The following is an 18,158-nucleotide window of genomic DNA, read 5'->3' on the forward strand; positions in this document are numbered from 1 at the left end:
ATCGCGAAAGACAACCGTACATTCATTGCAGTTCTGGCAACGACTGGCGAGGTTCCCGTCCGTGCCTTTTTCCGCTCGATTGGCATGCTCACGGAGGCGTTGATTAAGGCACCGTCCTGTTTGTGCAACGTAGGCCCTATGGCAAGACAGTAGAAGCTTATACACTACTCCCGCAGTGCAATCAACGTACTGATTTTGGTGCTTAACCCCGCACTTTTTCTTTTCTTTCGGAACCGGGCACGTATCAGTGCATAGCCGTGACAGTTTTTCCGGAGCAGGCATCACAACTTTGACGTCAACCCTTTCACCAATCTTTTTAAGATTGTGTGAAATTCCGTGTAGGTAGGGAACAACCACCACCTTGTTAGGTTGGTGGGTGCTCACTCTAACAAATTTTGAGGCGATCCTTTAGTCATTCGCTAACTTATTTTAGATCGCGTGGTGACATGGTCGTTCTCTTTCGCGCGATCTTTCAGCGTGGTTGTCTGAGAGTAAAAGTCCCGCCCCATTCCTTCCATCAGCTTATCCAGCCGTGAGCGGAGCGCAGGATTCATGAGCAAAATGATCAAAAATAGTCCAAACTGAACGCAGAAAGTCCGGCAGCCCCGTCTCAGAGCGATGCTGCAGCGGAGCATATCGGACGACGCCCGCCACAGGATGTTCTTGCAGGCGTCACCGAGAAGCCAGGCATCATGGGCAGTCACGCTCGCGCGGTGCGAGGAGGGGGACGAAACGAGGGAGAAACGTGGCGCGGGCGAAAGTGCGTTGTTTTGATTTGCAACTACTTCACTAATACTAATCGTTTTAACAAATTTCTTGAAGGAGCTCGAGGTGGGTACTAGGACATTGATTTACCTGAAAATGCGAACACCCATGTATCGGAAAAACTCTCAGGGCCCCTTTAAGAGGCCGCGCCGCCTTGAATTTTAGATGTCTGTGCTTCTTCGCACAGGTTAACGGCTGTGTTCAGCCTTGGTTACCGCCTGCTAATCACCAGCGTATCCTTCCGGAGTAGTGGCAGTGGCAGGGTAGAATGTTCTACCAGTGACAGGGTAGAATGTATAAAAACTCCAGAATTCCTAGGAATGTTTGTGATTTGATGCTAGCTGAACGGGGTCGTAAAACCTGCAGCGTTTCGAACAAGTCCCCCAACTTCAAATCAGGGTCGGAAAGTTTTCCTGGTAGCGTTACTAAATTATCTTCAAGTTAACACCGCGGTTCCTAAACTTTTGCGACACCCCAACCATGTTTTGCCCTCCCTCCACAATACCTGGTCGGAGGCAGAGACCTTCTTGGTCATAATGGGGTCGCAGTCGTGGTAGCGGGCGTACATGACGAGCCCAGACATGGCACAGATGATCATCAGGAACGAAAGGCCCGGAAGGTTCAACCAGATGGCCCTGCAGCCAAATACCATAACTACGTCACTGTGCAGCCGTTGACATCGCGGTCGTGGACTTATGAAAGCGGAAATTCGTGACCTCACGGATATTTTACATACGCCTTTAGTTCCTCTTGTGTTGACGGAATAATAAGTGTCCCACCAACCTTCCCGGAGAGCCATGCAGAGGGAACTATGTAATACCCTCTATACATCCCGCTTCTATGCACATTTCCAGCCTCTACATGTTATGACTGAAGGACGAAAACCTTTCCCACAGCCGTCCAACTGCTCCTACACTGCGCTGCCGGAATCCACCGGTTGCCGCCAAATCTCCTTATCTCATCATCCCTTCTTCGAGATATACCTTTCGCTGCTTCTAATCCCGCCTCTCGCGGTGTATCCACTGTGTTGCCCCGGTGGTCTCCCCCGTAGTCTGTCCTCGGCACTGCATACCCAACCGAACTACACTTCTTTCTTTGTTGGGTTGTCTTCCACGTAAAGGGGTCATGCGGACAAAACACAAGTTTTCTTCATTCGAACTTCGCTGAAATAAACTGTATAATCCGGAAAAATTGGAATGGCCATGCGACCCACTAGTTCTATTCCCGCAACAGAACCTATCATGTCATATGCCCAGCTGTGCGATTGGCTGAGGCCGGCTATTATAGCAAACGCAAATTTGGTAGGACTAAGCTTGCCGAACGAGCCATTTGCGCTTAAATGCACAGCCGGACTGGAGGCGCGCGCGCGTGCGCCTCTCCAGTCCGGCCGTGTTAAATGTAACGCAATGTCTAGAGTGCCGTCCGACGGCGCTGCAAGCGTATGTTCCCGTGCCGTCCTGCCGGTCCGGCGGTTGCGCGGCTCCTGTACGGAGCTTTCAGCACACGGCCAGCACGGCACCTTCGAGCTTCAGTCGTCTTAAGACACCAATACGAAAGAAAAGAAGTTTCTTATGACGTACGGGCCAGCTCAGGTTCGGACGCTATCAGACGCTCGCGGGTGGTTATATAAGACGTTGTGTTAATGTATCCCTGTGACCAAGTGAGCCGAAACCAAAGTACAATGTGCGCTCACCCAGTGACTCGGGCATGTCGCGAGATGAGGCGGTGTTCGCACTTACGACGAGCGAGATGCGACTGCATTTAACGACAGTGCAATTTAGCGGAGCCGTTACCCGGCCTGTACGAGTTCCCTGGTGCTTCAACCATTAGCAGTCAATGAAAATTGTTACACGAGCGCGACAAAAACAGGTAGAAATCACTGTAGAACAGATGATACTAAGCTGGAATAGTGCCGAAAGCAATACGGGTTCCGGGAGGAGTAGAATAACGAACTCAAGCAGACACTTTTCAACATGTTTTTGCAGGAAGAAATACACACGTTTGCTTTCACGCCATAACAGTTGTGTTCCAGACCGCAAAGTTCGCTTCTTTTGATGGACGCAGAAGTTCTGGCATCTTCGAACTCCGCGGTGTTTACTATTAAGTTTCATACACGGAGGAAAAAAAAAAAACTTTTTTTTTACTCCATGCAATGAAACTCTATGGGTGTTTACTACTCGCCGATAGAGGTACGAAAAGGCTGCAAGTCAGCCTACCGTCCCGCTATTCATCTAGCTATATACGAAGATTACTTGGTTTTGCAATTCAAACACGTTTCTACTGATGAGTCACACGCTGTTCGTCGATTGGTACATGTGTACGCTGAAGCACCGACCAAAGAACCAAAGTGCACTGAACTCTGCTTGCTGGCCCAGCGGGCCCGCCTCGGCAGGCCGGGCCAACTTAGGCCGTTTGGCATGCCGGATGTTAACAAACGTTTCGTTACCGGCTACGCCAGCCGACTCCGCAGCCATGATTGGCTATCCGTTTTCGCGGTGTCGTCGCGTGATGAGGCGGAGGAACAAACTTTTATTGAAAAACTAGACTTTTGGTGTCTAACAGGAGGGGGGAGGGGGGGTCCGAGAGCGATCGGCTCCGCCGTCGCAAAGATAGCGAAGCGACGGAAAGCGACGGCCGGCTCATCGCTTTGCGACGTCGCAAGACGTGCTAAGTCGCCAGTGGGAATGTGCCTTAACCCGAGTGAGCGTACATTACATCCTGTTTTCGGCTCGCTTGCTCACAGGGATACATTAACACAACGGCTAATGCCTATGCTACACGGCGACTTTCAATTGACAATTGAACGCTCGCCTGCAAGTGCGCCCTGTGCATTTACAACGGGACACTCGATAGACAATTGGTTCAAGGGCCTTCGGAGGGCCTTTGAAACGGCCGTGTAGCACAGGTATTATATAACCACCCGCGAGCGTCCGATCTTGAGCTGGCTGATGCGTCTAAACTTGAAGGCGCCGTGGTGGCCGCTTGCTGAGAGCGCAGCTCAAGCGCCAGACCGGCCGCACGGAACGAGAGCGTATACGCTTGCAGCGCCGTCGGACGGCACTGCAAGGCCCTGCTAAAGAGCCATCGGGCGGCACTCTAGACACTGCGTAAATAAATGCAATTCATATTCATTTTACAGCAGTAAGAATGGTGGAATAAACAATGCAAGTTACGAAAATACACGTAAACATGGAAGTACCGATGCGCGCTGCTGTTGGTGCTACTAGGCGCACTATGCTTGTTTTAGCTGCAAAGCAGTCCGCTGCTTTGGAGTTGTCTTACACGACACTGGCCGATTGGCGTAAACGATGTTGTCTTTACGTTACCCTGTTTGTATACCCCATGTTTCACGAAACGATTACTCTCTACCGTAACAAAAACCAGCCGGGTGCAAATACGCTCAAAAACAAAGCAACGGCGGACAACGGTCCGCGGCTGACTATGGTAGCGTCATGTGGGAGGCCTGACGGTAAGCAACGCTGCAGAGCCTAATGACGCACTGGGAGTTCGTTTGAACACCCGCCCTCATGGCTTGATTGCAGACGTCACAAAAACGCACGATCTGGCGGGAGAATCAAAATTTTAACCTAAATTGATTAATTTCTCAGTGAATACGGCATCGTTTGCTGCCGGACATGCGCTGGAAGCACTATAAAACCCGAAATCTTTCGAATAAAACAACCTTGTATTTTGTCGGCATGGCCCCTTTAAGTTTTCTCCGTAATCCAAGACGCTTGTTTCCTATACGTCCAAAGAGCTATTCATGGCATAACTACATATTTGTGCGCACGCCATTGAAAATTTTTTACTCATTCTAGTTGCGGTACATCACAGCGCCCGATGACATCACTGGAAACATTTTCCAGCCGTGCACCACAGTTTTCGCTTCTGAAATAGAGTCAGGTCTACATTTTAACATTTTAACATTTTAACCACAGTACCTAGCTGCAGATTGTTTTCCGCAGTTCAGAAATCTGACTTCCTTATTATACAGTCGACTCTCGATAATTCGAACTCGAAGGGACCCCATGATTTTGTTTGAATTACCAGAACTTATTATAAATATGCCATGGGGCAAATATACCAGCTCGTGTTGTAATGAAACTTTCAGGTATATTTAACAACACAACATTAAACACTATACACAATGCTATTCACGATTTGAACAAAAATCACGAATCTGGGAATGTCCATTTACGTTATTATAACAAATGCATTTGAAACTTTCCCTAAATCTCCATTATTGTAGAACTGGCGAATTGTGTATACACAATTCGCCAGTTTCCGTGCTTATTTCATATTTTTCTTAATTTTTTTTAGTTTTTCAAAATTTCGTTCGACCAATTATCTCCATCTACGCTATTAAAACAGTTGCACGCTGTTATCTGTACGCTATTATCTATTTTACAGGCGTGTCCGAGCGCGTAAGCGAAGCCACTAAATGGAAAGGTGCGAGAACGGACTCACTTGCGGGCGCCTGCGACTGTGGGAATGCTGAGGTAACGCTGCACCATGGCCTGGCTCACAGCGTAGATCGTCATCCACGTGAAGAAGGTGCCGATGGTGGTGCCAAACATCGTGTGCCGCACCGTGGGGCTCAGGTGCACGCTGCGGAGAGAGAGAGGTAGAGAGAGAGAGCGACCGAGAAAACGTTATTTCAAGCAGCAACGTTGGCGTCCTCTTCACGGGTATCCATGCCCTGTCTTGGCTAGGACCGCTCTCTCAGACAAGCGGAGTACATTGGAGAGCCGGGAGCAGCACGCCAGCGTCTCCCACTACTCGGAGGGATGGGAGGGAGTCGTAGGGGTGCTAGGTTTGGAGGAAGCAACTAGTGGTCTCTCATCAGATTGATACTCAATGCGCTCAACCAGAGGCATTCGGAAACATCGTAATAGAGTGCTTCGGGTGTGGTTCTGTGAATTCTGCGGCTCTATAATACAAGTTCATCTAGCAAAGCGGTCACTCACGTGCTAGTCTGTCGTTATTATACCCTATTTTGTGTGTTGTAATTGAGCGAGCGAAGACAAAGAAAACGGCGAAGGAAAGCGTGGCAAAAGTGGGAGGGGGAGGGCGGCACGCTCTGCTATGGCGTCATTTCTCACTGCCTCCCCCTCACACTTTCGCGAACCGCTGCTCCTCCGTTCGTGGCTTATCCGATCCAAATGACGTTTGCGCTGGAGGCTCAAACACGATGTGCAACAACATGCTCGCGGCGATGCGCTGCGAGATAGCGGCAGGGTAACGGGCGCCGCCGTGCGTTCGCTGATCATGCGATCCCTTCCTGAGATGCAGCAGATATGCGCCGTGAGCGGTTCGCACTGCGCACAAATTTCGCATTAGAGAGTATAGTAATCATTAGGGGCTTTTTCATACGCTCTTGAGAAGCGCCGGTGGCCTGCTTAGCCACAGTGCGCCTGATGGAAAATGGCTGCGTCCAAGGGAGCCAATTCGACGAATTTCGATGATGTCCCCGTTATTCGTCGAATCTCAGTTCTGAATCGAATAATGCGTCTGTCCAAGCGTGCCATTCAACGCTATGTGTGCTGTGTAATCTCTAAACGCAGAACGTCAATTTTTCATTGTGCAATGCCGCATCGCAGATCACATTTTTCGAGTAAGATAGCATGCTGGGCCTCCTCTCATTGGGTTACTTCTGCTCGTTTGACCAACGCGATTGGTCACTTGACTGCGTTGAGGTGAAGCAAGCGAAAATATCTTCGTTCGTGTGTACGTACAGTCTTTGTCAAAATTTTCAAGTCGACGCCAAAGGTTTCCCGGCCGCAATGAACTCAAAGCAAACGCCTACCGTCTAACTCGGACCAAAGTATTTCATGGCAGTAATAACGAATGGTGTTTTCTCTCTGCCTTTTGGCATAAAACATTTCATCCTCACTCCAGAGGTAGCCTTGTACTTTCCATTTTTTGGTGGCCTATGCTTTCTTGGCATGACCTAAAATATTTTGATGGAGACGCCATCTTATGTAGTCGTGTGTTACGACTGCAGTCATCCTATACCTCGCTAACGATGACGAAGGCAAAGCGTGAAATGACGAGACAATTAAGTAGAATGGCATGGTATGTTTTTCCCTGATGTCATGACCTTTTGCGGCGCTGTGGTGGGTCCTCCCGTGAATGGATAAGCGGAAACACTTTGATCAAGAGGAACCCATGGGCCCCATGAATTGCTGTTAGTTATACACCTCCAGATTGCTGAAGACTGTGGGGAATTTCGTTCGTTTCGTCGTTGTTTTCGTGGGAATATGAAGCCAGCCTTTACGAGCTCAATGCTCGAAAAAGTATGTTTACCTGAGACGCGCCCGACCAGAGCCATGTAACAATTTGTTAATCCGCCATTACTGTGCTATACGTTCGTCGATTACCGCATATTGTAAAGGTATATAACCGTTAAACTTTATTTTTTCGCTGCGAACAGCTGTCTATAGCCGATGTATTAAGGGGTGTTCGTGGACAAAGCGACCAAGGCGGAATAGTTGGTACATCACTTTATGAACAAACAGCGTTTTTAACGGGGAGACAAAATATGGTTCCTAAACGGCTTTGCGTACAAATGTCCAGCGGGCTCTAGTGAATTGTGGCTAAAGAGAAGCCGCATCGCATAGCCGCCGCCGACTGCCGCAGGGCGAACGCACAGAGGAGAGGAGGGCTTGGACCGTTTCTGAATGGCAGCAGATTGTAGGGTGAAACAGGCAGATGGGCGTGGAAGTATGGCCTTGTTGAGAGCAAATAGCCGTGGGTTTGAATCGCGCGCAGCAAATTTATAAAATGTTCTCGTCGAGAATAGACGTGTTTGTCTTTGTTCCCTGCTGGTGGAGTGTATGTAAGGGACGTGCATTTTAATGTGTTGTGGATGAATCGAGAAGACAGTTCCTCGTTGCCATAGAATAATTGCGAAGGGTTGCATTTATCCTGCCACTTTTACTCCTGCTCTCTGTGCCCTACACTTCCGCCGCTCATGCAACAGAATAAACTTTTAAAGAAGGCAAAATAAGGAAACACGCGAAACCATTGAAAACTGTGGCTGTTTCCTCTGTCATAGGAATCGGTAAAACACGAAAGTGAAATGTGCAGCGAAATCTGCAGCTGTGCGTGATTTGCGGGTCGGCGGCTGTCTTGTGGGTGTATTTGGCGGGCGACGTCCTGCTGGCGGGTCGCTTCGGCAAATGTGTACTGGCCGGCGTCGTTTCCGTGACGGATATGACGTCAGTGAAATGTTGGGGTATCGCGGCATAAAACACCTTAGTGTTAAAATATAAAACCCGAAACGAACAACCCTAAGTAAAACGTACTCTTTATTACTAAGGGTTGCTTCCCCGCAAGAAGACCCCGTGTTCAGGGGTGCACCCTTTACAGGCCGCTTGCTTCATTATACTGGCGTCATTTCCGTGACGGATATGACGTCAGTCAAATCTTTGTGTATCCCAGAATAAAACACTTTCGTGTTAAAACGAATCGGCAAGTTCTGACTTTTCAGTATTCTCGCCCGTACTCCTGTGGTGCATCGCACTTAACACGTGTTGTGCGTGCTTCGTTGGAGGGAGCCTCACTTGAACAGTTCCAGCCGGTCCCCGTCGTGGGCCTTGTCGAAGACGGCTTTGAGCCCCCCGCTCAGGTCAATGGTGCCCAGGATGACGACCATCAGCATAGCCCCAAACATCAGCACGATTTGAAACACGTCCGTCCACACGACAGCCCTCATGCCACCCTGCGGGAAGAACGGGCCAAGCTACAATTAGTATGGCTTCACCAACAATGGGAAAAAAAGAAGGGCGGTAGGAAGAGCTGTTCGGAATTGCGTCATTTGTTTAGTCTTCTCTCTAATGAGACGTATCGCCGCTGAGTACTTCGGCCAGTTTCGCGCTGCGCATGATTGAGGGCTGCTGCGCCGCTGTGCGGGGTCAGCGTGTAAGGCTTTATTATCCACCACACACCGCACTAACCGACACAGATGCACTGTCCTTGTTCCACGTGGTTCTGAGTCCTTAGAAGCGTGATTCATAGCTTCTTCTTTATTCTATTGGGGAGCTTGTAGCTTGCACTGACGCCACCTTGCTGCAATGTTTGTGCACGCGTACGCGATGGGAGGCTGGTACCTTATCTGCCACTCTTATCTGAACCAGCGTTGATAAAGTCGAGAATAGTGCTCCAGAATGGACGGCGGTCGCGTCATCTGCACGCTGTGTTACGCATCTCAAGGAGCCGTTTTTGTCCCCGACACAAACGTCGGACCCCGGCTTTCTCGCACAATTGCCATTTGATGGTCCCCCATTCTTAAAGGGACCCTGCAACGCTTTCGATAACCGCTTTCACTCTTTCCTTCGCGTCTGGAACCACCGCGAAAGCTATAGTTATCGCCAGCATGGAGCGGCAGTGATTTGCTCGTCGCACCAGATACGCCTTCCATTTCTACTTTGTTTTTGTGGCTTTTTTTTTTTAAAAATTGCTAAAAAGGAAACGCTCATTGCTGAAACTGAAGGAAAACCGGCCAACAGCCGCTACATGGCCTTAGTGACGTAATTCGAGCCGTCGAAGAACGCCAAGACCGGGAAAGAAAGAACAATCTTTTGAGCGAGTTTACAAGTTCTCTTATGGGCTTAGAGCAGTAATTTTTGGCTGAGGTAATTTGCGACCCCCTAATCTATGTACTGGCTGTGTTGGGTGACTACGTTCTGCGAGCATTTAAGATTTCAAAAGAAGTTGAAAGAAGTGTTGCAGGGTCCCTTTAAAGGCCGCCACTTTGAAACCGATTTTACAGAATGATTCAAATGTGGGCAAGCTGTGAAGTACGCGTAACAAAGACTCCCCATCAAATCCTGGCACCCAGAGAAAAATTATGGGGGATATTTTATTGGCGTACGCCCGTTTTATGGAAGTGGGTGTGCGATTGGAAAGCAGTCCTCTTTGGCGTGGAGTTATCGCGATTCTATTGCTCTAGTTAGCGCCCACCCGTAAGGGATAATCGCCTCATGTTTCTTACTATCCAACAGATAATAGCACTGTTGACTGTGAGCTGAACATGTTGAACTAGCGCACTCTCGGCACCGACAAAAAAAGAAAAAGAAAAAGACAAACGACAGCGCTGTGGTTTGTATTTTCCAACTATTGTCCACGTCGAGAGTGCGCTACTTAAACATGTTCGAGTCCAGTAAGCCCAGTTGTCCATTCTTCTACATGTTAACTGTTAGTTCGCAAGGTGTGAGACTCGTCAGAAGACCGGTAAACATATGCGTCGCTGCTTTTGTATTATGTGTTCGGTTTGTTTACTTGCAGTGACCGAAATGTTACAGCAAAAAGTCAGTAGAGCTTGCACCGTAAAATACTTTCAAGAGTTTTGTCTACCCGTGAGGGTATCGCAGGCTAAAATTTGCCATGACGCATGGTAGACCCTGATTATGCTTCATAACTATGATCATAGCGTGCGAGCTGCTTCCTAAGTCACTCGTATCGTTCAAGGCTATAGATGCTTAAAACGCGTCCGCCAGTTCCTACGTCGTACACTTACAAAATGTCATTCTGCGCTACACATTTTAAATATTCGATTTCGTGCGGCTGCAAAGGCTAATAAACTTACTCTGCAAGTAAACGCAATCCTTCTTCTCTTCCCTCTATTGACAGTTTTAAAGTATTCGACTAAATTTACAGCAACAAGCATCAAGGATTTTCCACATGGTACCTTCTTGCTGCCACACTCACAATGCTTGTGTAGAAAGTGCAGACGAGGCCCAAAGAAAGGACGGACGTCCAAGTGCCGATGCCGGTCACTGCAGAATGCGTCCCGAATTGCAAAAGAGGGAACGAAGGGAACAAGGCAAAAACAAGGCCGTTAAAAGGATTGGGGAAAGAGTTTTACTGCGAACCGTGGAATAGTGAATAAGAAACGTAGATAAGGATGAAAAGCGTGAGAAACACTCCGCCGCAGTTTAGAATACATTATATAGCTGGCGGACTGAGCGAGTACACGGGCGAGAAGGGACAGCGCGGTGTGTAAGTGCAAACTATCGCAACGGTCATTTGTGCATTCGCTGCCCCAACTAGGATGCCTCGTTCACCCGCGTCAGCTGTGCAGGGTGGAGACGCGTATACGCTGGCGCCGCCATTTTGGGTCACTCGCTCGCCGCCGCAGCAAGTCATCGTATCAAAACCGCGCTAAAATTATCGCGGTAACGCTGTTCACTCGCGAAGTTTGAATCATCTTATCTGTTTCGCGTTTCTGGGTCTTGTGGGAAACGAAAAGAACAACGCGTTGCAACTTTGACCCAATAGCGGCGGCACGGGACCGTTCAAAGTGTGTCTCCGCTCTGTACGGCGGCGCTGGCATCGAGGCACCCTAGCCACACCGCGCCACCGCTCGAAACGTACTAGCGTTGTTAGGGGGAGGCGCAGAGAGAAGATTGTTGAGATCGAGGCCGACTCGGTCATGAGTGCGAGTCGCCATGCGTCAGGCCACCATCGTTTGGTCTCTCGGATAAGGACACCAAATTTTCGCGCGCGACTTACGCGCACCGGTGATGGTGTAAGAGTTCCGTGAATGGCAGTAAGCTCGTATGTCTTTCGATAGTAGGAGATGTGACTTGTCCTTGCTCAGTGCGCGCTACGGTGTATTTGAAGCAAAAATTATCACCTCAACGAGTTTGTGTCGAGGTTTTTTAAAGGGGTCACAAGACAAAATACACGCTCGGTTTATTGAAAAGGCTGTTGTGTCCCGACAATAGCAACATCAATTTTATCAACAGCGTCAGACAAATAATCTAGATGTTAAAGAAAACATACGGGCCGCTTTCCGGCAATTTTGCTATGACGTCACAGGATCTTGATTGTGCCATTGGCGGCCAAGGTGGCCAAGTCACCGCCAAAAACATGGGGGGGGGGGGGGGGGGGGGGTTGTAGTGTGGCATTTAGTTCCCTTTGATCGTATCACTTGAGTGCTTCACTTCTGCCCATATTACTTCACTTCTGCCTATATTACGTCACTGTGGCGGGAAATTTGAAAGGTGCACATTGAAAGTTGCACAATATTTTTGTGTTTTAAAGCAAGAGTTTTTTTTTTTTTTAAGCCAAAGCTTTCTTAATGGGATCGATGGCGTGCTGTCTAAAAACTAATGCATTTCCGTATAGACCGCGGTGGTCGACCATAGTCACTGAGCCACCGCGGCGGCTTTGATAAGCCTACTTTCTTTCAAATAGACGTACACATTTGTATTTTGTCTTCGTGGCCCCTTTAGCCTGAAAAATGTGTGTAAGTTGAACCTCGTTATAACGAACACGGATACAGCGAATTATCGGCTGTAGCGAACTAAATAGAAACTTTGGTTGGTAACGCTTTATTTCAATGACACTTTTTCTTTTATAACGAAACTGAAACCATGAGAGCCGCACGCGACATCGGATATAACGATGAAATATTTGACCAGGAGTCTGAAAAGCTACACGAAAAAAAAAAAAAAAAAACTCCGTCGTCCGAAACTGCAGTAGTATTAAGAAGGCGTTTTGTGGACACTGGAAAACTTCATTCTCCTCAGTGCTGTGAGTAGGCACCAGACAAAGACCACATCCAACATCAAATAAGGACTCAGGCCTGTTTTGTCAAGTGAACTTTGTTTTGTGGTAATTTCACGTACTCATGTTCCGGTTCATTGAAGTTGAAATGCAACAAGGATAAATGTAAAGGTCGTTGTTTATAGTGGCATCCAAGCCTAAAAAATGCTTTGTTGTATCAAGATTTCTTGAGCGAATCGTATTTTCGATTTGTTAGACGCGATTTTTGCCGCTACTGTTATAACGAATGTCGGATATAACGAACTAATTTGCTGTCCCGATACTACTTCGCTATAACGAGGTTTAACTGTAATGGCAGGGCGTATTTCTAACAATTAAGTGGTGTCTGGGCGCATCATAAAACCGCCATCATCACGTTTCGTTTACCATCCTCACACCATTGATTAACTGACAAATATGGCAGCAGGCACGCACCATATGTTTTCTTCGTTTCGAATATTGGCGACTGGACTTACCTTGTGAAAGCGCCAGGGCTGGTGCGTAGAGGACGATCGACATGTAGACCAACTGAAAAACAAAGCGCAGCATTTATTCGCCGCCCATTCGCTCGCCTATACACGACATATTCTGTACCTTGCGCTCTTACCATTTGCAGGGTGAACGTCATACTTCCCATGCATCGTACGACGTGGTTGAACCGCATTTCTAGGTACTTTTTGGAATAGAAAAAAAAGAAGGAGAGAAAAGGATGTGCATTGTTATTGGGGTCATCTGTCAGGACCTCTAAGCTACGTCAAATACATTGTTACAGAACTGCCGGTACTGCGAATAGTGAAATCTTCAGCGTGAAAGGAACGTTGTTAAGATTCCCGTATCATTATTCTGTCTCATTGTTTTGGAGAATCTGCAATCTATAATGACCATATTTGTCACTTCTCTTTCAAATAGTACAAATTCATTAAAAATTCACAATGCTCAGAACGTGGGAAATTGCATGACCGCAGCTGTGTGTGAAATTCCTGCTTCTGTTGTTGAATTTAGATTAGGCCCCAACGGTCTGCCGCTAATTCGGGCGAGCAACCACTCCACGGGCGATTTACTTTTGTACGCTCAACCAGACACGCCAACACAACGCTGTGACCAGTCGTGGGAGGCCATAAGTTTGCCTGGTAGCAAGTTTTTATTTATTTTGTGAAACTAGAAGAAACTGACCCTCCAGGCGTAAGCCTTAAAAGGGCCATGAAGACAAAATAATTTTCGTTCATTCGGAAGGTATCCTCGTTAGAATAGCACTGATAGCACCTTTAACACAAACTTCACTAAAGTAAGCTATATAATTAAAAAAAAAAGTTGCAGGTGACATCTACGTATGGGTCTTAAGATGTACGACGCGATAGCGTTACTTCGACTGCCAGGGACCGTTTTCGAACGCAGTTGCTGTATTTATGACCGACGCGTTACGAGCACTGAAGGCCAGCGAAGAGAGAAAGACTATCAGGGAGGGTTTTCAATCGCCGTGGCCCTGGAGAGACAAAGTCCCTCTGCGTTTCTATGGCTTAAGATGTAAGCGGAAAAGGTCACGGCTGCGGATTGGTTGTTGGCAGTTTGAGTCGCGAGAAGGTGTCAGTGTCAGTGTTTCAAAGCGTTTGCTCTCCGATGCTTAGGCCGGACTGAACATTTTTGCTTTTTGCGAAGAGAGAGAGAGAGTAAGAGAGAGTGTGTGTGTATGAAGATCTTTGTAACGGGGGAAATAGTTGAGCTTTAGGAAAAGGGGGTAAAGAGATGGTAAGGTGCTCAAAGGTGGAACCTGTAGTCTAGGGCGCCAGATGCAGCTGCTTCTTTCCTTGCCCTCTCATCAGCTCGCGCTGATCTTGAGGTAACGAGCTGGTCAAAGCTGCCTCCCATGTATTGATACAAGTGGAGCATGCAATGTTTGAATTGTTCTTTTCTGAGCATACCCTTGGACATACATAGGTTGCGTGGAAAAGGATGAACGTTTCTCTGATTTCAGCAGTGTTAGTTACTGTGTAATGTTCCCACCAAACGTCCTCGCCCACGGATTTGTATATGCTTGTGTTGGTTTATCCTCCACAGAGTTCGCTAATCTTCGGCATTTAGACCTCCTTGTAGCTAGGGAAAAATTGTGCTCGATGAAGAGACATTCTTGGCGTTTTCTTTTTTTTTTTTTTTGGGGGGGGGGGTGCGGTAGTCGTGGTCGCAAGGAGCACGGTATGCGAGTTCCGGTGCCTCTTGGTCGGTGCCTCGCTCTCTACCAGACCCTTGAGTCTGGGCGCCCAGGTGACGTTATTAATATTCTGAATTGTGGAAGGGAGTATCTTACAGAAGCTTTTAGTTATTCTGCCTGCAGCAAACAGTCTAATGGCCTTCGAGAGCCTGAAACAATCTTTACGCTTCCATTCGATACTTCCGCTTGTCTGATTGCCAAGAAGATGTATCCAACTTCCGTTTCGTTGTTCCTGTACGTAGAGGGGCCATGCAATCACAACGATTGCCGAAGTAGTTAAGAATACGACAGCTGCTGCCTCGTACTTTCGTACGTGCCAAAGTCGGTGTATACTGTGGTCTCATGAGTTTGAAACTTTCCTCAAATGAACTTGATCCTGCCTGTGCTTGTGCTGGTTTGGATCCACGTTTTTGGTGAAGAAGAGTTTTGTAGCGTGAGCTACACTAGCCGAGGTTGAGCATATTCACGTGGTTCCTTGAAAGCCGTGCTGAGCATGCGCGAGGAGCAGTGACATCTCACGGCGCTCAGCTGGCGCGCCGGAGCCGCCGCCGCCGCGATTGGATTGGATTGGATGGGATTGGTTTAAATTGGATTGGATGGGATTGGAAATCGTTTTAGCAGCAGCAAGCATGATAATCAAGCTAATCCTGGACAAGCATGAAACCTAAGACTTGCAGCGCAGACAGAACCGCGGGTATGTTGTAACGCAGTTTGAAAACCCATTTGATTAGAACCTTGGGTTTTCTTTTAGTTCGCTTCTACTCATAATCAATTTCTTCCGTGAGTTCTGAGAGACTGTCGTTAACCGCTGCCCCCTGTTTTAGTTAGGTGACCAATTGCTGGCGCCGGCATCAGCCCCGGTGAAAACACGCCAGGGAGGCCCAGTGGGTAAGGCGTCGCGCTGCTGATCCCAAGGACGTGGGTTCGGTTCCCGTCCCCGGCGGCCGTCTTTCTGATGGAAGCACAAAACTGAAACGCCCGTTTGTCGACACTTCGGCGACGGTAAAGATCCCCAGGTAGTCGAAGTTGTTCGGGAAACTTGCGTTACGGTGCCTCGTAACCCAGGTATAGTTTCGAATCATGAATTGCCGGAATGTTATTTCTATCTTCCGGTGGAAAGACGCTTTGATGTTGTGGCGTCAGTTGCGGGTATGGCTGGCGACCGTGTCTGTCTAGTATGCTACCAACGACTTGGCGTTGAACGAACTACACTGCTCAGGCGCGACACCTGCTGAAATGCATGTCCTTTGTTTCGTCTCCGCCGTAGTATCATTGTCCTCCTTTCCACACTTCAGTTGTCCCGATTCAGGCGAGCCCTCGAATCTTGCTGCTTCAGTCGTAGCTTCCGGATCGCAGCGATGACGTATTTCCCAGGACACTTGATGAACACGGCTGATAGCGGACGGCTAGCGGCAACGGGGAAATCGAAAAATGAGCCTAATAACGCTATCGCGTTAATAAACAAACCCCCTGCATGCTTCGCGGCAATGTGAGCAGAACGACTTAAAACGAGGCCTTGTGCGCAGCGCCGAAAGCGGGCCCGGCGAATCACGCGATGCGCTTCGCCGGGGGGAGGGGGGAGGGGGGGGAGAGGTCGCAAGGGAGGTGTCTCCAGTCAAAAGGTTAACTTCCGCATCCTCCGCGAAACCGCTGGACGAAAGTAGTAAAGCTTTGCTTTAATTGAAAAAGTAGTACCCCCACCGATACAGCGCCTTGGACAGCAGCAGAGCTCCTTAGCCACTGAGCAACCGTGGTGGGTGGTATAAAGAGACAGCACTAGTGTGGCCGTTGTAAGAAAATATAGGCCTCATAGAAGGTCACCAGTTAGCGTAAGTGCGGAGCGGAATAGAGCGTGCTCCCGCTCCAAGCGGAAGATACTGGAGGGGGAACATACAGTACGATGACACGCCATCGATCCCCTTGAGCAGCGGTGTCTTCGCTCCTGCCTTCATGAGCTAGTCATCCCGTTAGTGAATGAGTAGAGAGTGCATTCCTGCCCATGAATACACCGGCCATTATACTCCAATAAGTGCCGTACTCTACCTTTCCTCATTGTCCTGAGCAACTCATTCGACACAGTAGCTAAACCGGAACTGAATGTCAGGCTTCGCGCAAAAAAAGACAAAGGCGGTGACAGACGAAACAGGTGCCGTCCTCGTCTTCTTTGCGCTGAGCCTCCCATTCAGAATGAACCAACTCGACCAACAACATGTTTTATTGAAGTAACCCGGAATTGTATTGCAGCATCCGCAGCCTTATGCATAAAAGGCGGAAGTGAATGCGTTCAGTGAAAAGCGGCGTCGCAGCGCGGTCCTCTCACCTCGTAGACGCTGGTGATCTGCAGGCCGTGGAAGACGGGCATGTAGAGGTACGCGGAGGCCGGAATGACGAGGCAGTAGGAGACCACGATGAGCATGTACTGGGTCCCGTAGACGTATATTTCGGCGGCCGTGCCCAGCAGCGTGATGGCCGACATAAAGCTGGCCAGGATGGACAGGGCCACGGGCAGGACGCGCAGGGTGCGGCCGCCCATGAGGAACTCGTCGGTGGTCTCCTTGCGCGTGCCCCAGAAGGCGTAGTAGACGCCGATGGCCGCGGACACCACCAGCATGCCGACGAACACCAGGTAGTCCCACACGGTGAAGCGGTGCACCAGCGACGACGAGTCCGACGCTGACCTGCCGGTGTGCGCGTCATTGGACGATCGGGCATGGTCGCGTTTGAAGGACAGTCATCACAGGGAGCCGCCATGTATCGACATTGTAGGTTGGTCATTCCATAAACAACTCACCTAATTGCCATTTTAAACGCTATTGAGGGCGATAGCTTGTCTTATATACTGGAACCAAGTCTGTCTGTCTGTCTGTCTGTCTGTCTGTCTGTCTGTCTGTCTGTCTGTCTGTCTGTCTGTCTGTCTGTCTGTCTGTCTGTCTGTCTGTCTGTCTAAAACCCACTGAACATCTACAGTGTGTTGTACCGGAATCGCCAGAAAAGGAAATCACCATTACCAAACAAAAAAAATAATTGGATCTGTAAGATTGCGTGAATGCCTATTCCCTCTTCCTTGCAAATATGAGGCTGCTGCCGACGCGCACGCCTTGCTTCGGCTGGGAGAAGCCCGCAACACGGGGCTTCTCGCACTTTCCTTGCAAACCGCGCGGGCAGTTCTTTAGGTTCTTGCCGCCTCAGTGGTCACGTGTCCTCGCATTAGCAGTGGCGTTTGCTGCCCGTCGCTCCTTTTGTTGTCCACGAGTATCGACATTTCGTCGTCGTCAATCCCAATCCATCGTATTCTGCCGCCTACTCGGCCCTGCACTCGCGTACGCACTCCATTTTGCAACGCGCCGTTAACTCATCTCGAGTCACTCTGTGCGCACGGGTAAATGGCGCTACTGTCAATACGAAAGCCTTAGGACTGTATGGTGCAAGCTAACGCTTTGTGAGGTACAGAAAATCGCGAGTCTCCTAAGCTTCCTTCGCAGTTCAGGCCTATGTTCAGGTTTTTTAACAGTGCCGATCATTGATGCGACGTGTGCTACAGGATCGTGTTTATCACCTTTGCACTCTCAAACTCTACGTGGTGTCCCTAGGAACATTTCGGGGTTGTGTTCACCATGACTGCTATGCTAGCTCT

At 48.8% G+C, this 18,158-nt stretch overlaps 1 protein-coding gene across 1 annotated transcript in view; it reads right to left on the bottom strand.

The window, feature by feature from the left end:
- LOC144169718 (sodium-coupled monocarboxylate transporter 1-like) overlaps positions 1 to 17,150 on the bottom strand; it is a 57,728-nt gene extending 40,578 nt beyond the window's left edge. Inside the window, exons 1-7 of the mRNA XM_077699032.1 lie at positions 16,845 to 17,150; positions 12,926 to 12,991; positions 12,795 to 12,846; positions 10,477 to 10,544; positions 8,331 to 8,488; positions 5,233 to 5,373; positions 1,271 to 1,400 (exon numbers count right to left, since the gene is read on the bottom strand). Of these exons, the coding sequence (XP_077555158.1) occupies positions 1,271 to 1,400; positions 5,233 to 5,373; positions 8,331 to 8,488; positions 10,477 to 10,544; positions 12,795 to 12,846; positions 12,926 to 12,991; positions 16,845 to 17,135 (906 nt within the window). The 5' untranslated portion in view covers positions 17,136 to 17,150. The remainder of the gene's footprint in view (positions 1 to 1,270; positions 1,401 to 5,232; positions 5,374 to 8,330; positions 8,489 to 10,476; positions 10,545 to 12,794; positions 12,847 to 12,925; positions 12,992 to 16,844) is intronic.
- Positions 17,151 to 18,158: the final 1,008 nt, after the last annotated feature.

Source organism: Haemaphysalis longicornis, unplaced genomic scaffold (assembly GCF_048455015.1).
Source record: "Haemaphysalis longicornis isolate Haplotype H1 unplaced genomic scaffold, Haemaphysalis longicornis Haplotype H1 scaffold_2, whole genome shotgun sequence".
NCBI classification, from domain to species: domain Eukaryota; kingdom Metazoa; phylum Arthropoda; class Arachnida; order Ixodida; family Ixodidae; genus Haemaphysalis; species Haemaphysalis longicornis.